Source organism: Episyrphus balteatus, chromosome 4, assembly GCF_945859705.1.
Source record: "Episyrphus balteatus chromosome 4, idEpiBalt1.1, whole genome shotgun sequence".
Taxonomy (NCBI): Eukaryota; Metazoa; Arthropoda; class Insecta; order Diptera; family Syrphidae; genus Episyrphus; species Episyrphus balteatus.
The window spans coordinates 22258195-22282176 of NC_079137.1; the positions used below are offsets into that span (position 1 = coordinate 22258195).

Consider the following 23982-nt stretch of genomic DNA (forward strand, 5'->3'; position numbering starts at 1 on the left):
TAAAGTGAAATTTAACATACATTTTATAAAGCCAGTAAATTGTTTTCAACAAAAACGGCTTGAAACATCGAACTAAAAATAAAATAAAATTAAAAGAAAAAAAAAAAAATTGTGATTGAACTTGAGTGAAAATAAAAGCTAACAAAGAACAATAGAACTTTATACATAATGAGCTCGTTTATGTGCAAGTTGTGTGAGAAGAGTGTAAAGAAAGAAAAGGACGGCATTTCGTGCAGTGGTGTATGTAATGGAGTTTTCCATCTCTCTTGTGCTGGCATAAGTGAATATGATAAACGTTTGACACAAGAAAAGGAATGCATGCTATTTCATTGCATTGAATGCCAAAAATTTACAAAACAATTATTAAAGAGTTTGAATGATATTCAGAGTCTTTTAACTAAAAACAGCGAAGTGGTTGATAATATTGAAAAGAAAATTAATGATGTAAATCCGTGTTCAACAAGTTCAATTGCACAACAAAAAAGTGTATCTTTTGCTAATGTTTTGGGTAACGAACCGCCAATTATTATTGCTCCTAAGAATACACAAAATAGTGATGAAACAAAAAAGGCAATTAGAGATAATATTGATCCCCAATCCTTATCTTTAAAAGTTAAAAGTGTAACGAATCGAAAAGATGGCGCAATAGCAATTAAATGTGTAGATACCAATTCAAGAGAAAAGATTGAACATGAAGTGTCAACTAAAATGGGTGACGATTATAGTGTAATGACACCTAAATTGATCGATCCTAATGTTATAATTTGTGGATTAAATGAAGAATGGGTAGCTGAAGATTTATGTCAAGCAATAAAATCACAAAATGACATTACTGAAAACTTTACTTGTGCCCGCATTTATAAATGTCCACGTAAAAATAGATTTAATGCAATTTTAAAAGTTGATGGTGAATTATATAAAAAGTTTTTAAATTTACAAGTGATCAATATCGGATGGGATCATTGCTCGGTGTATGACTATACATGGGTAAAAAGATGTTATAAATGTTGGGGTTATAACCATGAAGCAAAAAATTGTACAAATGATGCAGCCTGTCCTCGGTGTGGTGAATCCCATAAAGAACTACAGTGCCAAAAATCCATGAAGTGTATTAATTGCGTGCAGTATAATGCAAATCTAAAACTCAATCTTGATTTTGATCATGATAGTCGTAGTAGTGAATGCCCGGTTTTCAAAAAGAAAGTTCAAATTCAAAAGAACAAAATTAAATATTAGCAACCAACCGAAATTACTCTTGTGTACTTTAATATTCAAAGTTTAATAGCTAATTTTAATGAACTTGAACAGATTGTAATACATATGAAATTTGATATAGTTGTTCTAAGCGAAACCTGTTTAACTGAAAATATTTCAGATAGTGAAATTCATATCAAAAACTACAAATTAATCAGATGTGACAGTTTATCTAGACATACAGGTGGTGTTGCTATCTATGTAAAAGAAAATTTGCAATTTGAACAATTACATACCCTAACAGTGAATATGGATTTATGGTGTCTATCTATTAAAATACGATGTGGGTTATTTTATTTTGTACTGTCCGGTTTATATAGATCTCCATCGTCATCAAATAGACAGTTTTGTGATAATTTCAGTGAGTTGATGGATTATCTGGTTAAAGACAATAATACTGTTATTCTGATTGGCGATTTCAATATTGATTGGTTCGATGAAAATAATATTTATAGGCGTGAATGTTGTAAAATAATTCTCGAAAATGGATGCAATCAGTTGATAACTGAACCCACAAGAATAACTAGTAATTCTAGAACTCTAATAGATTATGTTGTTTCAAATAATCCTCTTTTAGTAACTCAAGTCAATAATGATTTTGATATTGCAGATCATGAATCTCTTTGTGTAAGACTACCCCTTAAAGAAAAATCAAATCCTGAATCAAAAGTAAACAAAGTGCAAATTTTAAAATATTCCAAACAAAATTTACTATTAGCATTTGAACAAAGTGATATAAATATAAATGAAGTTTCAGATGTTAATCAAGCGGCGGAAATCTTTAGACAAAAACTTCTTTCAGTAGTAAATCAGTTTAAAAATTATAAAAACATAAGATACAAAAATGAAAACCCATGGTTTAATCAACAATTACTTTCTCTTAAAAATAAAAAATGCGTTGCCAAAAGAAAAGCTGTGTTTACGAATAGTGTAGACGATTGGTGTAATTTCAGAGGTATTCGAAACACTTATTCCAAAGAACTTGACCGTGCTAAAAATAATTATACAAAAAGAACTTTATCAAACTGTTCTAATCAGAAAGATATGTGGAGAACCCTTAAGTCATTAGTGCTGCAAGAAATAAAAAGTGACATAAAAAAAGTTGAGTTTGGTGGTGAAGTTATCACAGATGACAACGAATTAGCACAGCGTTTTAATACATTCTTTATAAATAGTGTAAAAACCATAAATAATGCAATTGACACTGTCCCATTTGTCAACCAAATAGATCATGTAGTTCAAAATCCGTTTAAATTTAATCTCATAAATATGAATGATTTAATAAAAACAATTACAGAACTAAATAATAAAAAAGACAGTGACCTTCTCTCCCCGAAACTTCTCATTGATGCTTTTGATGTAGTTGGTCCAGCATTGCTAAAAATAATAAATACATCGTTAACAGAGGGTTGCTTTCCATGCACTTGGAAAAATTCAATTGTAACACCTATTGAAAAAATTAAAAATACTATCAATTGTGAAGAATTTAGGCCCATTAACTCATTGCCTGTATACGAAAAAGTTATCGAAAAAGTTGTCTATAAACAGTTCGCAAAATATCTGTCAGATAATAAAATTTTAATTGAAAATCAATCTGGGTTCCGTCAATCACACTCTTGTGAATCTGCAGTAAACATGGTGCTGATAAGGTGGAAAGAATCTATCTCCAAAGGTAAGAAAGTTGTCTGTGTTTTTCTTGACCTAAAACGAGCCTTTGAGACGATCGATCCTAATATTATGATGGAGAAGTTATTAATGTATGGAATAAGTGGTGTTGAGTTTGATTGGTTTCAAAGTTATTTATTGGGTCGTTCTCAACAAACCAAAATCAATGGAGTTTTGTCTGATCCTGAACCAATTGATCTTGGAGTTCCACAAGGATCCATACTTGGTCCAATCCTTTTTAACTGCTACATCAACGATATGAACAAAGCTATTAAGAACTGTGAGCTTGCTCTATTTGCAGACGATTCATTATTGTTTGTCGAAGCGGAATCAACTCAGGAATGTGAACGATTATTAAAAGAAGATCTTGATGTGTTAAATGTGTGGCTTAAGGCTAATAAACTGAAACTTAATGTATCAAAAACTAAATGTATGGTTTTAAACGATAATGTTAATGTTAACGTATCTATAGATCAAGAAACTGTTGAACAAGTTTTGCAAATAAAGTACTTAGGTGTAATTATTGATTATAAATTAAGTTTTGAGCAACATGTGCAATATATTTCAAAAAAAATTTCAAAGAAAGTTGGTTTCCTTAGAAGAATTCGAAATAAAGTAAATACTATTACTGCTATAAATATTTATAATGTAATTATCAAACCACATTTTGAATACTGTTCTACTGTTTTGTATTTAATTAACCAAAGCTCTATGTGCAACTTACAAAAACTTCAAAATAAAGCAATGCGTGCAATACTTCGATGTAGTAAATATAATTCTATTGTAAATATGTTAAATACTTTGATGTGGATGTCTGTTAAACAGCGTATTTATTTCAATGTTATATTTTTTGTGTTTAAAATCAAAAATAATTTATTACCAACATACTTGTCAAAATATATTCGTTACGTCAGAGATGTTCAACCATATATGTTAAGAAATAGAGAGGATATAAGACTGCAAGCTTTTAGAAATGCAAGATCTCAAAACAGTCTGATTTATAAAGGGTTTAAACTTTTCAATGATCTTCCAAATAATGTTAAACAACTAAGTAATAAGTTTGAATTTAAAAAAGAAGTAATAAGTTTTGTTAAACAATATATTTAATTGCCAATGCCATTGTAAATAACATATTATATTTTTATATACCTATTATAATATTTATTGTAATTATTAATAGCAAATTTAGCTAAATAAATTGGGAGAATTCTCTCGTTAATAAATAATAATAATAAACTTCGGCGAACAGATCTCCTGAGCATTTCTTCTTCTTTGAGCGGCTATTTTGAAAATGGTTGCGCCCTTTTTCACGTTTTGTCGTAGCTCTTGAATAGCACCAGCAGTCGGGGTAGAAATTTCATCTAGCTCCCGATATAGGTCTTCCGTATTCTTGGCTTGAATTTGGGCACATATCTTCTTCGCTTCTTTCTTGCAGTTTCTGTATTCCACTTCGAGGCGTGACTTTTGCTCTGTATTATTAGATGGGCACTTCGACCAAGCTTTGAAAGCCATTTTCTTTTTACTTACAACTGCTTTAGCTTCATCATTCCACCACCATGTTTCTTTGCCTTGTTGGTTGTGTCCTTTTGAAACCCCTAACAGTGTTTTGGCTTTTTCTATGCAAGTTCGCTGTAGGAGGTCCCACATACTTTGTGCTGTACTCTCTTCATTTCGAAAAATGTTGGTGTTGTTATACAGATAGTTTTGCATATTCGAAATAAAAGCTTCGCCTTTTTCCTTATCCAGATTATACCATTTGATCTTCCCAAAAGTCTTTCTGTTTGTTGTCGTTCACTGTCTCCATAAAAAATTCTGTCAGTAGGAGACGGTGTTGGTGGGCGATCGCTTCTCCCAGTATCACTTTACAATCCTTGACCCGAGGTTTCATGAAACTAGATACCAAATGGTAATCAATCTGGGTCACATTTCCACCACTGCTGTAAGTGACCAGGTGTCGGCTTTGTTTGATGAACATGGTATTTAGTACGATAAGACCATATGTTTTGCACGAGCTCAGGATGTCTTCACCAGGAGAGTTCCTGATGCCGTATCCGAGGCCTCCATGGCAATCTTCATAGTCTTTGTTTGTTTTCCCGACATGCCCATTTAAATCTCCGCCCACGAACAAAAACTCTTACTGACAGCCATACAAATAATATAATTTTATCAAATCAATCAAATGATTTGAATTTGAAATTCTTGAAAAACGGCGGCACGTACAATCGGACTAATAAAAAATCTTCGACATTTTGAACACCAAAAATAAAACACAAACTTAATTAAAATTCTAACTGATGACAAAAACATAAAAAGATGATTATAAACTGACATTATTTGTCTTTGCTGTCACAAATATCCCAGGGATATTTTCAAAACTGAAAGTTGGCCAACTTTTGTTTTTTAAACTCGAGAGTTAAGAAAAAAATAGTGAACAAAATAGATTCTCAACTTTTGTTTTAACTCTCGAGTTAAAGTCAACTCTCAAGTTTGTGAACTTGAGAGTTTGCTCCAAGTTGAGCAATAGTGAACAAAATCGCCCTTAGTCAATTTACACACATTTCCGTTCAAAAAATGACGTTGCCTAAATATTTTGTCCCTAATATTTCCTGAACGTGACCAATCTATTCAAATTTGAAAAAATATATTATTCCATTCAAAAATACACAAAACACAAAAACAAGCTCATAATAAAATATAAAGGATATATCTACTTACATCATTAAATTTCGCAATACTTTTAAATCAGCAACAATTAACTTCGTCTGAGAGTTAAGTTGATGCCAGATGCAGTCGAGCTGAGCTTGCAAGATTTTGTGAAACTGTTTTGTAACGCAATTCTCAACCGTGATCTCATCTAAATCCACTGTGCGGTTTATGCGTTTGATTTCCTTTACCAAGTAATTCATAATATCCAGAATATGTCCCTGGATAACGGTCATTTTTTCGGACATAGGTACATGCAATTCTACGCTTTGGGCTTCGAAGCGTTTGAGAGATGCTCGAACCGTAGCATGAAACCTGGGCCAGATATATAGTTCTTTGACAAAGAGATTTCTCATCGTTCGTTCAATTTGGGAATAGCCAATAGTAAATGCTTGAGGGTTGCTGGAGAATGCTTTGATGAATCCAGTTTTATTCGTCTGTCGATAAAGACGTAGAGCAAAAGCTTCCTGACAAGATTCAACAATGGTATGTGCCCGCATCACAAAAACCCCTGTTATCAACTCGATGGGAATGCGACTCTTCAGTAAATCCACTACAAAAATTCGAGTCGATATAAATTGAATGCCACCTTCGAGGTATACTCGTTCCCTGTTAAGTAGAACAGATTTACTATTATTTGACATAGAAGTTTGTAATCAACTTACCGTTCAGATGCTGTATTAGAAACTTCGTGAACGAATTTATGGTCCAAGTTAGATCTGTAATAAGTTTCCTCCCAATCCGAGAAGTTTATGACAAATATCAGGTTGCCGGCATCATTATATGCACTCATGATGTTTGTAATGACTCTATCATAAGACAGCCCTCTGCGGAATAAGTTCATAAAATATATTTTATTAAAGGGCAAGAATAACAAACTTTGCGCAAACTACTAATCCATCCGACTGAACCATATCCACAAACATTTGCCTCTCATAATCAAGGAGTACTATTTTATTTTTCGAAATATATTCGTCTATTGTGAACGTATTTCCCAAATTATTTTCTTGATTTGATAGTTTCATGGCATTATTTTTTTGTTCAATTGTTTCACTTCTTGCATCCATTGTTATTCGAACGTTTTACAAGCATCTGTAAATCATTGAAGGAATAAAACCCATAAACAAAAAATACAAAGACTGCCCTTCAAGCAAGAAAACTGAGTTCAACAAAGAAACTCCGACCTCAGACCGCGAAAATCGGGCTTGCACTCACACACTTGCAACTTTTTGTGTATGAACACAAAAGTCGAACAAGAATCGTGGTGAAAAAGTGCGAAAAGGAAAATTGACGAAGGAAAGACAAAGGGAACAGAAAAACAAAGCGTCAACTTCATTTTATTTTTTTTCTTGCAGTGTTTGTGGCGTGTCGTATCTCGCCTTGTTTAATATTAAATTAAATAAATATTAAATAATATGGGATCATTTAAAGGCAAAAAAAGAATTTATCGATAAAATATGGGTGAGTGTGCTCGCGCAGTGATTTTTTAAATAATAAACTAATCATTATGTGTTTTTCTTAGGAAATCTTCTTCGGCCGCCTGACGCCACCAGCACCCACATACATTCAACATCCACAATTTGTCGAATTACATCGAGTTCTCCTGCCGCTGACCTTCACCAGAAAATAGTTATAAAAATTGTGTTTGTGAAAATAAAATAAAGAAAATAAAAAAAAAAATAAAACAGTTTCAGTGAAAAAAAAAATAAATCTTGTTCTTTTTTTGGTCGCAAATGCGAAACATCATCCCTTTCAAGCAAGAAAACGGAGTCCAGAAAAGACAGTCCGACCTCCGACCGAGAAAAGCGGGGTTGCACTCACCCTTCAAGCAAGAAAACGGAGTCCAGAAAAGACAGTCCGACCTCCGACCGAGAAAAGCGGGGTTGCACTCACACACTTGCAACTTTTTGTGTATGAACACAAAGTCTAAGAGAATCGTGGTGAAAACTGAGAAAAGGAAAAAAAAGTAGACAGACATAGCCAACAAGAGCAAAATCGTCATTTTGTTATTTTTTGTTGAAGTGTTTAGTCGCGTTGTGTCTCGTGTCGTTGTTAATAAAATATAAGTATAATTATAAACAATTATATCAAACTATTAACAATATGGAAACAAAAAAAGGTATGTTGTATATATCGCTCAAAGTGTTTGGATTAAAGTGATGTGTTTCTGTTTGTGTTGTAGATGTAATCTCTAATGATGAAGAAAAAGGCAGAAGGTGAAACATGCAATTGGGCATCTAAAGAAACACCAACAACAGCAGCAACAACAAATAAAATAAAATGAAAAAAATGTATTGTATTTTATATTGTATATATTGTGAAAATTTCGTTTGCCAAAATTAAATAAAAAATAAAACAGTTTCAGTGAAAAAAAAATAAATCTTGTTCTTTTTTTGGTCGCAAATGCGAAACGTCATCCCTTTTTTATTCCTCTTTCTGGTAGGTTTTCGCTGCTCCGACTCAGGTCCGCCTTCGGCTCCGTTTTCTCGGAATGGAGATTTTCACCACACCAATACATATGCAATCGACTTCGCAGTGATTATAATTTCCATACTAATTTGAGCCGCCTTGGGACCAGTTTCTGATCCGAAGTCGGACTCAGCTCCACCTCAGGCGGAGCGGATTCGGACCGAGGTCGGACCTGTTTGCTTGAAGGGTATTCCTCTTTCTGGTAGGTTTTCGCTGCTCCGACTCAGGTCCGCCTTCGGCTCCGTCTTCTCGGAATGGAGATTTTCACCACACTAATACATATGCAATCGACTTCGCGGTGATTATAATATCCATACTAATTTGAGCCGCCTTCGGACCAGTTTCTGATCCGAAGTCCGACTCAGCTCCTCCTCAGGCGGAGCGGATTCGGACCGAGGTCGGACCTGTTTGCTTGAAGGGTGGAAAATTTCGTACGTCTTTCCCCCATAAACAAAAAATACCAAGACTGGAAGCCGGCGGTCAACTGACGTTTGCCTACAAGCTGCGAGGTGTGGTGAATGTCGTGAACCTATCGTTGTGTTCGTGTCCGATGTGTGGTGAATGTCGTGAATCTATAAATGTGTGCGTGTTAACGTCATTTACCAACATGGTGGCTTTCACATATATTCACAGACAACACTGTACACAAAAGGGTTTTGGGAGGAAAGACGTACGAAATTTTCCAGTCTTGGTATTTTTTGTTTATGCTTTCCCCCCAAAACCCTTTTGTGTACAGTGTTGTCTGTGAATATATGTGAAAGCCAATAAGTTGGTAAATGACGTTAAAGGCTTAACTACATACACCACTTTTTGGAAAAGTACAAAAGTGAAATTTTTTTTTTCTGGCTAGCGCAATTTTTTTGTGAAAAACAGTATACAAATTGTTTTCAAGACCAAAAAATAAGCTTTCTGCATAATTTGTTTTAATTTTCTAGCCCGAAAAACTATTAAAAAATGCGTTTGAAAATTTTCACTTTTGTACTTTTTCACTTTTTGAGCCAATGTAGTTAAAAGCTGAAACACAATCACGCTTTGCCGTCGATTTTGACAACTGCGAAAAGTTCAACTATAGGAAATCTGTGTATCCTCACACAATGACGCTTTTCTTACGTACGCTTTTTTTGACAAATGTAAGGAAACGTAAGAAAGCGAGCAAAAGTTCAACCGGACTGAACTTTTGCTCGCTTTCTGACATTTAACAGACATAGTTACAGTCACCCACATTATTATTGCGCCAAATGTGAATAAAAAAAAATAAATTATTGCAAAACTATGTGTGTTTTTTAATTTCTCTATATAGATTTTGCACAAAAAAATGACATCGAGATATTTTAAATCAAAACAATTTACGTATTAAAAACAAAAAAAATTTAATGATGTTTTAGACTGAGTTTTATTGTTAAAAACAATATATTTTGATTGGTTTTGTTTTTATAACTATAGGATTAAAGAATAAACAAATTTCTATGCATTTTTTAAACACATTAATATCCTTTTTCATTTTTCCACAATTATATCAAGATAAAGACTTGGCCCAATAATTTTGTGAGTGACTGTGTTTTTTTTATTTGACAGCAGATTTTATGTTGCAATCAGCTGTTCAAAGTCAAAGTGACAGAAGCGCGCTTTGAGGATTTCTCAACGTAACGCAACGAAGCGACGCCCTAAAGCGTGATTGTGTTTCAGCTTTAAGGCTTAACACGCACACATTAATAGATTCACGACATTCACCACACATCGGACACGAACACAACGATAGGTTCACGACATTCACCACACCTCGCAGCTTGTAGGCAAACGTCAGTTGACCGCCGAGTTTCCAGTCTTTGTATTTTTTGTTTATGATAAAACCCATCGACAAACTATACCAAGACCATAAACAAAAAATACCAAGACTGCCCTTCAAGCAAGAAAACGGAGTTCAGAAAAGACAATCCGACCTCCGACCGAGAAAAACGGGGTTGCACTCACACACTTGCAACTTTTTGTGTATGAATACAAAGTCGAAGGAGAATCGTGAAAGACAAAGACAACAAGACAAGGTATAAAATAATGCGTCATTTTGTTATTATTTGTCGTTTGTTGCAGTATCTCGTCGGTGGTCGGGTCGTGCGTCGTGCCTCGTTCTAAAACTAAGTACATTGTTTTATTAATATGGAAAATTTTATTTCAAAAAAAGGTATGAATTGCTTAACGTGCTTCTGCGATTTTATAATTAATAATTTATCATTTTGTTGTTTTTCAAGGAGTTCAATAATGAGACGCTAGCTGAGAATTTTCACCCTAACCTAAACACATATATTCACACACAACGCTGTACACAAAAGGGTTTTGAAAGGAAGCTGCGAGGAGTGCGAGGTGTGGTGAATGTCGTGAACCTATCGTTGTGTTCGTGTCCGATGTGTGGTGAATGTCGTGAATCTATAAATGTGTGCGTGTTAACGTCATTTACCAACGTGGTGGCCATAAACAAAAAATACCAAGACTGGAAAATTTCGTACGTCTTTCCCCCCAAAACCCTTTTGTGTACAGTGCTGTCTGTGAATATATGACCACCACATTGGTAAATGACGTTAACACGCACACATTTATAGATTCACGACATTCACCACACATCGGACACGAACACAACTATAGGTTCACGACATTCACCACACCTTGCAGCTTGTAGGCAAACGTCAGTTGACCGCCGAGTTTCCAGTCTTGGTATTTTTTGTTTATGGGAAAGACGTACGAAAGTTTCCAGTCTTGGAATTTTTTGTTTATGGGTTGGGGACTTCGGGTTCGCTTACGTTTTTTTTTTAGAACTATTGTGTGTTTGGAAGGCATGGACGAAGTATCAGCATTTGCAACCTATAGAAAGAGCGGCCTTAGCAAGTCATTCAAAAATCAAACCAACAATAAAAAAATCAAAAATATTTCCTCGAAATCTACCCTTCAATATGGAAAAAATACTCAGTCCATTGTCCAAAAACTAGAAAAAGTTAAAAAAGTCAGCAAAAAAAGAAAATCCAAAGACAGCCATGCGGTTGCTAAACGAAAACAAAGATCAATGGAACTTTCAAGTAGTGTTGCACATGAAGAACAAAAAATAGCACAACAGAATAAACAGAAAAAGTTTATTATCGATGAGGGGCCCACGTGCAAAAATAACGGAATCGAAGTTAATACACAACTTCATAATGATAGTATCAAGGACGGTACAAAGCTGTTCAAATGGTTAATATCGCCTATTGGAGTGGAAATATTCTTTGAAAAGTTCTGGGAAAAAGCCCCTTGCCTTATTGAGCGGGACAATCCCAGTTACTTTAGTAAGTTGATTTCCTTTGAAATTATTGACAAGATGTTGATCAATAATCACATCGAATTCACCAAGAACATCGACATTACCTCATACAAAAATGGTGAGTTTTTTCTGTGCTTTTACTTTGGCTAGGTTACGTCCTTTTACAACCTGATCCCTGAGCCCTATTTCTTGTCAGGCTACATAAACTACATCAGCTTCATTTACTACATCGACGATCCTAAAAACCAGTAGGAAAGTTTCATTAAATCATGGAAAATATTGTTTGCAGTCATAAGAATTCAGAAATAAAAAAAATTTATTTATTTATACAAAGTAATCTTAAATTGCTGTTAGTACTATCATGCATGACGAATGCAAAGCTTTTATTACTGCAAATGACAAATGTCAGTTACTGGTAGAACAGAAGTAGTTGTGGCTGTCTCTTGTGGCGCTGTCAAAGTTAAAAAGTATGAAATTAGTATATTGGTGCCATAATACGTAGCTGTGGTTGTGGCGAGGAAATTCGCTGTGGTACAAGTCGAGTCGACTTTTACTTCAAGCTACAAGCGCAATGACTTTTGACGTTTCTAATGCGCATGGTATTTTTATACCATGTCTAATGTGGTTGCTCAGTTCAAATAATTTTTTTTTTTAACGAGATTGACATTTTATGTCGTTTTCTTTCACTCCAATGAGCGTACCCTTTTAGTACTTATTTTTGCACTTTTGAAGGTTTTGTGTTCTTTCACGCCACAAAAGTGTAAAAAAAAATTACTCCGGAGTAATTTTAGTACTACGGAGTACCCCGGATTTACTCCACATTTTTAGTCAGATTTACACCGATTTGCACACACACACTTATGAATTTGAAGTTTGACATTTTAAAATTTTGTTTGAAAAGTGAAAAATGCTAAAAGTTTTTCTTTCAAACTCTTTTGTTATTAACAAAAACAACCATAATGAATATATTTTTTTATTGTATTATATTCCGCCAGATATATTTCTTCCATTTTTTTCGTTAATTCTTCACTTTTTCCAAAATGAAATTGAAAACCGAATAAAAAAAATTTTCAGCCAGTGCTCTTCATCAATAAAAAAAGCCTCTGCCAGATAAAAAAAAATCCCATTTTTTTTCTGCGATGATGGGATATTTTTATTTTACAATTATCAAACTAAGGGTGTGTGTCAATTAGGCTGAAAAAACGGATCAGAAGTATAATGAAAAATATACCAAAATTAAAACGCAAAGCAAGAGACGCACATAAGAGCAAGGGAGAAATAAAGTTCGAAGAAAAGGGAAGGAAGATTTTCTACCGTGAGTCTCCGGTAAAAAAATTGTGACTCTTTTTGACGTTTCTCTTTCATATTGTTCTTTTTTTTGCTGTTCTGCTTTATTTTATTTCGTCGGTCGCGGAGTCTGCTTCGTCGGTTGTGTATTATTTGCGTGTATAGTAACGTTTTTAATTTATTAAATTTTCGTTGCACATGGACCCCACTGGAGTTGTTTTTTTGTATATTTTGGTGTTTTTTTTTTTGAATTAAAATACATAGTCTGCTTCTACACGAAGACGTAGACGCACAAGATGCACATAAGAGCAAAGGAGAAATCGATCTTTCTCTCACCCTTGTTCGTATGTGCATCTTGTGCGACTACGTCTTCCTGTAGAAGTCATCATACGAAAACAAGAACAAAATATAACCAAAGAAAATATGTAGCTGTCAAATTTGCGTCTTCAAAAAAATACTACGTGTAGAAGCGCGCGACGCAGAGAAACGAAAATCAAAAGGAAATTCGAACATAATTTCTGCGCCTTGCATCTTCGTGTAGAAGCAGACTTATCAACGAACGCTTATTATGCTTCATATGTTATCAACATTAATTTTTTTTTTTTTTTTCAATTTATAAAATTTGTCCCTAGGCCTGTTATCACTATTTTTTTTTAAGGAAATTATCCATTTTTGCCTTGTCACACACACAATTACAAATAAAAAAATTACTCTCATTATGTTCTTTCAATCCAGAAAAAGGAGTAAAAATTTAGAGTACTCCTTAATCATGGTATAAAAAGACAAGGTATGATCATTAGAGCCGCCATCTTACAAAATGGGGTAATAAGGTTTTGACGTTTGGCATTTGGCAAAGTCAAAAGCAACAACAACTTCCAAGACAAATTTGTTTACAACAACAATTTCAATGGGCTGGGCTGTCAAAACCTTAAGTAGCCATAAGTTTTGACAGTTCTCGATACTGAGTTTTTTCTAATGATCATACCTTCTCTTTTTATACCATGCTCCTTAATAGAGTGAAAGAAAACGACATTAGTGCGCCACATATTCTATTCATCTTTTCTACATTTTGAGCGATTTTATTTGACATCTTGTACCACGGCGTTTTTCTTTGCCACAAGCGAAATTGCATTCTGTTCAACCAGTTATTCATAAATGTAAAACGCAAATATTTGCAGCGCAAATGTGCAAATATAAAATTTCGCATGCAAAATTCAAACTTTAAAATTTTGACAGAAGATGACGAAAATGAGAAATAGTATTCTTGTATCCAATGTTAAATGTATGCGCAAATAGTTTCCCTGATATTAATCTGATCGCAAATGACCGCATGTAAACAAAGCGACTATGCAATCATGAAAGCGTAGGTGCTTTGCTGGCAGAAAGAGCAGCTTTGTCAGCATACTCATTGCCCTCTATACCTATGTGGGTTGGAACCCACATTATTTTGAGTTTTGTTTGGGACTTAATTAGACTATCTAGTATCTTTGAGCATAATTATTATTTCTGGGGTGACATTATTCAGGTTCTTGATAGCATGGATAACTGAAAGGCTATTGGTGCATATTACCCAGTTTCCTCTCCTATTGGTGGCATATTTTAAGGCTTCATAGACGGCTGTACTTCTGCGGAAAAAACTTATGCTTACTCAGGCAGGAGACCTTGTCTGAGTTATTAACCATTGTCTGTTGTTACCGCAAAGCTTGTATGATTTGTTGCTTTAGAACCCTCACCCTCACTCTTTGGTTTTGAGATCGTTTTCGATAGTATTGAAGATTCCGTGGTAGACATTTGCTGGTGTATGATCCTTTGAGTACTCAGACAGGGACAGCTCAAAAGATTCAGGTCTACACAACCAGGGTGGGTACGTGGATGTTGGGTTGCAATTTATTTGTTTGGCAGTTTGAATTTTGAGAAACTTTTCCAAATACACGATAATGCTGATGGAGTTCTTTTTTCCCGTGTCGAACGAAGAGCAGCAATAGGGTCCTTGTTTATAACGGATCTCGTCGGAAACAAAAGTTTTGCCGAAAGTTTTAGAATAACTTCTTCTTCATACCTTCATACCTTTCGTTGAGCAAGCCAGATTCAGCGAATATGTTTTTTATTAGGGTTGTTGGGAATGCATTTAATGATTTTCTCGCAGCTTGATGGTGTGTAGGCTTAATTATATTGAAAGTTGTTTTGGACAGCTTCCGTACATAAGTCCGTAGTCTATTTTATTTAATATTAACATTTTAGTTAGATAGCATAGCGTATTAATACGAACTTTACATTTTTTGGAAGACAGATATTTAATGATGTTAAGCCTTGCACCCAGTGTTTTTTTTAATTCATTTCAGTGGTTTTTCCAATTATATTTATTGTTAAAAGTTAATTCTAAAATATGTACTTAAATTATTTACTGACTCTAGCTCTATATAGCTTATAGTGAAGTTAAAATGTTGGCATGATTTTTTTCTGCATATATGAAATGTTTTACTTTTTTTGTAATGATAGGTTCGCAGCAGAAGTAGTGGACCATTTTGCAGAGCACGTAAACATCATCGACATAAATAAACAATGATCAAGAATCTTATATTTATTTATGATGTTGCTAATTTCGTTGAACGCTATTGAAAATAGCATTACTGAAAGGGATACGACAATTAAGAGGGTAGTTCGGGAAGTATGTGTTATTGCCTCTAACACAAAATTTCTGGTTCGAAAGGAAGGCTTTAATGTACCCATACATTTTTGGGCCCAGGCTCCATTCCTTTAAATTTGATAGTATTAAGTGAACTAACCTAGCAAATGCTTTCTCGAAATCGAGTGAATGTATTGAAACGTGATTTTTTGCAATGATAGCATTTGAAATATAATTGTCGATATGGAGTAAAGCATCTTGACATCCTAATTGGGTTAAAATGTAACTTGATTAGAAATTCTTTGGACTCAGTATACCAAAGGGGTCTTTTCGCTATTATTTTTCCAAAATAGTGGAATTGGGCTGTATTCGTCAATTTTATTGATTTCCTTATAGTTGAGTCAATGGGGAAAAATCCGAAAAAAAGTTGTGACGTCAGCTAAGTTTGGATGCAGTATTGAAGAGGGGTTTATCCTGAGCATTAATCTCAGTTTGCGTATTGTTTGGTCTTGTGGGGCGTCCGGCAATTTTTAAAAACGCGTTAGCCTCAATATCTCGAGAACGACTGGTCTAGTAGAAAATTTGCTAGGACTTTTTAGATTGGAAATATAATTATCTTTCTTACTCTAGTACAATTTTTTTCTCTATGAGTTATACTTTCAGAGTAACAGTACCGCAAATATGTGCATTTTTTGATATTTTATATATTTATAACAACCCTTAGAGTTAAGTGGGAAATAACCCATGGAAAAATGATGTACTAGAAAAAGATAGATAATTATATTTTCAATCTAAAAAGTCCCTCAAATTGTCTGTCCGACCAGTCGTTTTCGAGATATTGAGACTTTTACGATTTTACAAATAATCTTCTTAACGAATTTTACAAATAATCAGTAAATAATAAATAATAAATAAAATAATAAAAAGAAAAGATAATGAATAATTCAAAGCAGAAACACAATCACGCTTTGCCAAAAGCGTCGTCGCTTTACGTTGAGAAATCCTCAAAGCGCGATTCTGTCACTTTGACTTTGAACAGCTGATTGAAACATAAAATATGCTGCCAAATAAAAAAAAAAACACGGTCACTCACAAAATTATTGGGCCAAGTCTTTATCTTGATTTAAATGTGGAAAAATGAAGAAGGATATTATAATGTTTTGAAAAATACATTACAATTTGTTTATTCTTTAATCCTATAGTTATTAAAAGCAAAACCAATCAAAATAAATTCTTTTTTAAAGAGAACTAGCAATAAAACTCAGTCTACCACATCATTAAATTATTGCTATCATTAATACGTAAATTGTTTTGATTTAAAATATCTAGATATCGTTTTTTTGTGCAAAATTTATATAGAGAAACAAAAAAGCACACCTAATATTATAGTAATTAATTTTTTTGTAGTCACATTTGGCCCAATAATTAATGATCCTGAACTTTGCAGACAATTTGTCTGCTGAGGTTTGGACAGCCTCCAAAGTCGCAAAAATAGTCTGATTTTAAAAAATTAAACGCCATTCGCTTCGTTAAATCAAAATCTAGGGGCGATATTTTTTAGTTTTTGTTTTTATTTATCTTAACAAAAAAGTTATGGCCAAAAAACGCAAAAAACACAAAAAAAAATAATTTGAAAATTTTTGGACTTTCGTCACCACTGTAATAATGGACCCATTTTAAAAAAAAAATGGCAATCGCTTCGATTAATCAAAATCTAGGGGCGATATTTTTTAGTTTTTTTTTTTATTTGTCTTATGTCGTTTTCGATTGGAATCACTCAAGGATTCACTCATACTGAAATCCAATAAAACTGTTTGAATTGCTTCCACTCAATTCTATTTTTTTTGTGTTTGTTTTTCTGTGAAATTTAAAATGTCAAATATGGCATAAGACTTGAAAAATAATTAATATGTGAAGAAAATGGTACCTAATATCAACAAATTAATCGGGAATTCGTTTTGCAAAATATTTTAAAAGCTTAATTTATTTGTTTGAAAATAAATAAACAAATTAATTTCAGAAAACGAAAAAAATTTGAATGAAAAATAATAAAAAATAATGATTGAGTGTATCTTTGACATGTGAGTATTCATGTATTAGTGCTTCTTGATTTGATTCTGATTTGAAATCAAGAAGAGAATTTCTCTTCTGAGAAGCGTTCTGGCTGTCATTTTCATGCCAATAAAACGGTTTCAGAAGTCTTCTGAATGATTCCGGACGCTTCCGGAGAGCCAATCGAAAACGACATTAATCTTGTATTATAAACTATAGTACTATCATGAACGTGAATTTATTAGGCTTCCTTTAACTAGGGTGCGCTGCGGTAGCTTTATTCCAGCTTTGGAAAGTAGAATGAAGGAATAAAAAACGTGTGTAAGAGGGAGAAAAATGCTTTCATCTTTTTAAAAGGATAAAGGGAAAAAACCGAAATCATATGTTTGAATTTCGACTGCCTGGAAATGTAAACAAAATATTTTTGTTTACAACGCTTTGTTTATTTCTTGTTTCCTAGGTGATAGTAATTTAAGAATTTTTGAATTAAATAATTTATTTTTGCGAATTTGAATAGATTTTGGTTTTGGGACTTTTATTTAATACATTCTAAGGCAATGTTGCAACATTTAACTTATCTTGTATCGCTTATTATTTATTAGGGATAGTTTTAACTTTATAATTAAAATTGATAATACATACAAAAACAAGTTTTGAACTGCATCATTTTGAGTTATAAAGTAAATAAAGTTAAAAACTAAATAATAAAGGGGAGCGTCATCGAGGCGGATGAAACTCAAAGAAAGGTTATTAGTTTTTGACATAACAATTAATAATTAATAAAAAGCTCAAACATTTAACAAAAGTCTTAAAATTAAAAACAAAAAATTTCAAAACTACCTACATGTACATACCTACATATTTTAAATTAAAAAAATTCCACTTTTCTAGAATAATCAGATGTAGAGCGCCCTGTATTAAGAAAGCTAACGGCCAATTTCTTCACATGAGTACTAAGCCAGACTGACCAGGTCCTAGCACTAGTACTCGGTCCTAACGAAAAGTTAGTACCTGAGCATTTCTTCACATTTATAGGACCTGATCTAAGTTCACAACGTAGTCCTAAGAATTAATTCGTATAACACTGAGGTGCGTTCTTTTTCTAACAATAGTTAAATATTGTTAACTATCGTTAACTTTTGTCGTTCCTAAACTACATAATAGTTACGATTTGTAACTATTTGACAGATGAACATCGTTCCTAAACTCGTTTTGAAGTGTCAAATAGTTACACATCGTAACTATTTCCAACTCACCTCCATGATATGAGTTGAACACTCATGAGATTGCTGATGTGTCAAAGTGGATGTTTTGTTTACAAAACCAACTTAAGGTTTTTTTCTTTTGGAAATAAGCGGAATAAAATGAAAATAAAAACATAGTTTTGCAATTTTATGATGCAAGAGGATTTATTTTGACTAAAAAAACATTATTTTTGTTATAATTATGCAAATAAAAATATTTTCAAAACAATTTTTTTTTGTGTTTGACAGTTTAACAAAATCTAACAATAAATCGTTCCTAAATGATTTGTAAAAAACCCAACAATTTCTAACAATGACACATCAGCAATAATTTTTGACATAACAACGCACCTCTGAGGTGCGTTCTTTTTCTAACAATAGTTAACTATTGTTAACTATCGTTAACTTTTGTCGTTCCTAAACTACAAAATAGTTACGATTTGTAACTATTTGACAGATGAACATCGTTCCTAAACTCGTTTTGAAGTGTCAAATAGTTACAAATCGTAACTATTTCCAACTCACCTCCATGGTATGAGTTGAACACTCATGTGGTCCGTTCTTTTATTGAATATAGTTAACTATTGTTGTTATGTAAAAAAAATCGTTGTATTTGTTTTTGTTAGATTTTGTTAGAAAATTTCAACTTTGATTTAGGAACGACTAATGTTACATTGTGTTGATCTCTCAAAAGAAAATTTTTTGAGAGTAATTTTATGAATGAATAAACAAGAAAGAATTAATTTGGTACTGAAATAATTCTTTTTAATTGAATTCTAAGCAAATTGAAACAAAAATATGCATTCAATAATTTCAAATATGGAAACAAACAAGAAATTCTCTTCTCACATCATCCCCTCTCTTCCTCATTTAGTTGTGTTTGACAGATTAACATTGAAACTCAAGTCCAGGAGCTGAGTTGGAAAAAGTAACAAAATGTAACTATTTGACACTTCAACAATGGATTTAGGAACGATGTTGTGACGTCACGATGTTACACTTTGTAACTTTTTTCTCATTTAGGAACGATGAAAGTTAACTATTGTTAACAATAGTTAACATCGTCGAATAAAAGAACGCACCAATGAGATTGTTGATGTGTCAAAGTGGATGTTTTGTTTACAAAACCAACTTAAGGATTTTTTTCTTTTGGAAATAAACGGAATAAAATGAAAATAAAAACAGAGTTTTGCAATTTTATGATGTGAGAGAATTTATTTTGATTAAAAAAACATTATTTTTGTTATAATTATGCAAATAAAAATATTTTCAAAACAATATTTTTTGGTGTTTGACAGTTTAACAATATCTAACAATAAATCGTTCCTAATTGATTTGTAAAAAACCCAACAATTTCTAACAATGACACATCAACAATATTTTTTGACATAACAACGATAGTTGACTATTGTTAGAAAAAGAACGCACCTCTGGTCTAACTGTCATTTTGACAATATTTTGATGTTTTAAATACATATATTATTTTAATAATTCAGCAAATTAAACAAAACAAAATAGACAAAAAGCGTTTAAATTTAGTGAAATCACCATTTAGTAAATAATTTAAAAATGTTATAAGACCTAAAAGAAAAAAATAAATAAATTTCAAGTTCCAAGAAGAAGTGTCACCATTAAAAATAGATTGTCATGATCTAAACTACGAGGGTCGCCTGTCGGAAGAAGAATCATATCAAGTTAGCAAATAAAAAAAGGTAGATTGCTTATTAGACGTTTGTACCTATATTTCAATAAAAATGACAGTTTTTAAAAGCGCAGTCTTTTTTTGTGCGATTATGTCTCATAGAAGTAATCGGTGCGAGTCACGTTATTAACTATAACTTGAAGAAGTAAAAAACGCCGACTTTTTATTAAAAAAGTCTACCCACAACTTTTTTAATTGCTGGACAAATGTTGTTTTTTGTGCATCAAAAATTAAATCCATTTTCTTAAAAAAAAAATTACAGAATTGCACAATTCCGACAAAATAAAATGCCAAAATCAGAATAAAAATCAATGAAAGAAAAAAGTATCTATGTATTTAAAAAGACACCAAATCTCAAAACTGCTAATTAAATTTTGGAATAAATGCAAAAAATCCAACCAAATCAAGTATTATCGTCGCTAGACTGTCGATTTTTAGGTTCTAACTTTTAGGATATTCTAAGCAAAAATCGGTACCAATTTAACGGTACTAGGGCTTAGAACTTGTGTGAAGAAATCACTTGGTACCGATTTGAGTACTAACGATTGGTATAATAACCAGATACTAGCAGATTTTGAGGATCTAGCTAGTACCAAGTCCTAACTAGTACTCGGTCCTAAATTGACAGTTCTAGGGCTTAGTACTTGAGTGGAGAAATGAGTTGAATTTAAGTATTAAAGTACATAATATAATAATATAGCATTACTCGCTTTATTATTTCATTAATAAAATAAGTTAGAGTTTAGTTAAATGTTGCAACATTGCGTAAGAAAATAGCAAACAAAAATTCCAAAACAAAAATGTATTCATTTTTTCAAAACAAAATATTCTATTCGACAGCAATCATCTAGGAAACAAGAAAAAATATAAAAAAAAGAAGAATACAAAAAAAAATAATTTCCAAATAGGAATACAATTTTAAATTTTATTTAAACGTGATTGCCACATTAGTCAAATTTTACTAAAATATTTAGCAGATTATTATAAACCCGAAATACATACACTTAAATACAATCATCTTATGCCACATTCACTGCAAGTATTGACGAAATGTTTCGAGACCATGTTTCAAATTTAATGTTTCATTATTTTCTAAGAAGTAAAAATGCTTCTCACTTATTAAAGAGAGAAGAGTCAAACAAATATTCTACAGAATTTACGTTTTGTTAATTTCGCTGTCAAAAAACTAAATCTAAATGAAATTCAAACATATTAAATGTTTCTGGACATCATTATTCTGATGGGGGAATTTTATAACTCTGTGTTTTATGAAACTTAATTTTTGCGTTTATTATAGGCATGTTTTTTATGAAACTTAAATATTTTTGCGTTTATTATAGGCATGTTTTTTCTACAGTAGCTACTCATTTTTCATTTTATTCGTAAAACAATAAAAAAAATTACACAAGTAAGTATTTTTTTTAATTGTTTTTCATATAAAATCAAAAAATGAGTAGCTACTGAGTTGTACACGCCTTATTTTTCATAAGACTTTTTATATTTGTCTTGTATGTATCTCCAATTTTTTTAATTTATTTGAAAACAAAATAAGTTCTTAGAAATCTAATCTGTTTAACTACATAAAAATAACAATTTCCATTTCTACTTATGCATCTTTCTATCTTTCTATCTATCTCCCTCTATCTACAAAGCTAAATAGTAACATTCCCCCCAAATTGAAAATTTAAATAATATTCCAATATTTTGGTGACTCCTTCATTATCTGATTATTCTTAGTCCCCCACTCCTGTCTAAATCATTCCAGGAATAGGTCCGCTCTTTTGAACCAGACGGCACTTCAGTCGATTGAATTCATGATATTACTACAGTTTATATATACAAGGGTCTTAACAAAAAAGTTATGGCCAAAAAAACGCAAAAAAACAATAAAAAATTATTTTTAAAAATTTTGGACTTTCGTCACCACTGTTATAATGGACTGATTTTCATAAAATAAATGGCAATCACTTTTGGACTTTCGTCACCTCTGTAATAATAAAAAAGACTTGTGGCACTCGAGGACTGCCGCGGTAAAACTATTGCATTGCATTTTTTATCAACTTATGCAATTATAATTTATTTACCTGATTATGTTATGTATCTACCTATCAATTCATATACAAGACAAGGTCACATTTGAAAACATGCATACACACAGTCTCATGTCATAAACTTCTCCAGATCAAAAAATAAGAAAACACAAGAATACTTTTTCTCTTCTGATTTAATATCGCAACGCAACGCTTTACTCGATCATAAATCACAAAAAGTTGAACAAGGAACAGAAGAATGGGAAGAGAAAACAAAAGAAAAGAAAATACAGTTAGTTTTTTGCTCCTGATTTATTCTGCAGACACATTAATGGTCTTCTTCCTTACTTCTCTCTTTGTTCTCTCTGTCTGAACCAAAACGTCCAAAACCATTCACACAAACAGCTGCTTGCAGTGTTGCCGAAAGTACTCCCATAGGAGTATTGTGCTACTTTCAGCACCTCCGTACTCCCGTACTCCTCCTTTCACATTCGTACTCCTATTTTTTTTAATGACAAAATATTTTACACTTGTAGCAAAGTGTAAAAAAAAAATTTATCAAAACGGATGAGTTTCTCTCTAATCCGAATTTTTCTGACATTTATTTAAAAAAATATTAACTCTGTATACGTTGGGGCTAAAGCCTGGTACGCTGTTCGCGCTAAATTTTAGCCGAGATAAAATTCCCATACAAGTTATCGATAATTTGTATAGGATCCATTTTAGCTCAGATAAAATTTTTCGATAATCTGTATGGGAGCTAAAATTTAGCGCGAGCATCGTACCAGGCTTAAAGCTGAACTTTTTATTAAAACAAACAAAATTGAAATAAATGAAATAATTGAGTTTAAAGGTGTTTGCCGAGAATATTATAAGACCCTGTGTGCTCAAATTTCACAGCGAATCGATTTTGATGACGAAATTCTGAAACATATTCAAGGCATTGACCCTTTAAATTTAGCAGAAAGTGCAACTTCAATAATTTCTTCCATTCCCGATTTGATTAACGAAAATGAAATTGAAAACCTCGACATGGAATGGCGAACACTACTTAGCCAAACTATGGTTTCGAATTCATTAGAAATAGAAGAATTTTGGTCAGAAATATTTTTTTTTTAAAATGCTCTTAATGAAACACTTTTCCCTCTGAAAAAGGATTTTGTTAGTGCTTTATTAAGTCTTCCGCACAGCAGCGCAGCGGCAGAACGAGTTTTTTCCCAACTCTTTATTATGAAAGATACAAAACGAAACAGATTGGAAGTAAATACAATAAATGCAATTATGAGTTGCAAGGAATTGTTAAATAGAGTTGATTGCCACAAATGGAATCCTTCAAAACAACTTTTAAAAGCGTATACAAAATAATATTTGTTTTTTTCTTATATCATTTTATACTTACCATATAATCAAAATGCCTTGATTTTTGCAAAACCACTTCTATTTAATGTATTTAATACATATCTTGTGATTACAATATTACTATAAATTAAGCTATTTACCATATTTTATGTTTAACTTAATATATTTTTTATGTTTAACTTAATATATAATCCGAATTTTTCTGACATTTATTTAAAAAAATATTAACTCTGTATACGTTGGGGCTAAAGCCTGGTACGCTGTTCGCGCTAAATTTTAGCCGAGATAAAATTCCCATACAAGTT

At 32.4% G+C, this 23982-nt stretch overlaps 2 protein-coding genes across 2 annotated transcripts in view; one reads left to right on the forward strand and one right to left on the reverse strand.

The window, feature by feature from the left end:
• LOC129918437 (DNA repair endonuclease XPF) overlaps window positions 1-6756 on the reverse strand; it is a 199508-nt gene extending 192752 nt beyond the window's left edge. Inside the window, exons 1-3 of the mRNA XM_055999016.1 lie at window positions 6502-6756; window positions 6288-6449; window positions 5635-6231 (exon numbers count right to left, since the gene is read on the reverse strand). Coding sequence (XP_055854991.1) covers window positions 5635-6231; window positions 6288-6449; window positions 6502-6689 — 947 coding nt within the window. The 5' untranslated portion in view covers window positions 6690-6756. The remainder of the gene's footprint in view (window positions 1-5634; window positions 6232-6287; window positions 6450-6501) is intronic.
• Window positions 6757-10878: 4122 nt separating this feature from the next.
• LOC129918450 (bifunctional lysine-specific demethylase and histidyl-hydroxylase NO66) overlaps window positions 10879-23982 on the forward strand; it is a 76811-nt gene continuing 63707 nt past the window's right edge. The window contains exon 1 of the mRNA XM_055999032.1: window positions 10879-11495. Within this exon, the coding sequence (XP_055855007.1) occupies window positions 10919-11495 (577 nt within the window). The 5' untranslated portion in view covers window positions 10879-10918. The remainder of the gene's footprint in view (window positions 11496-23982) is intronic.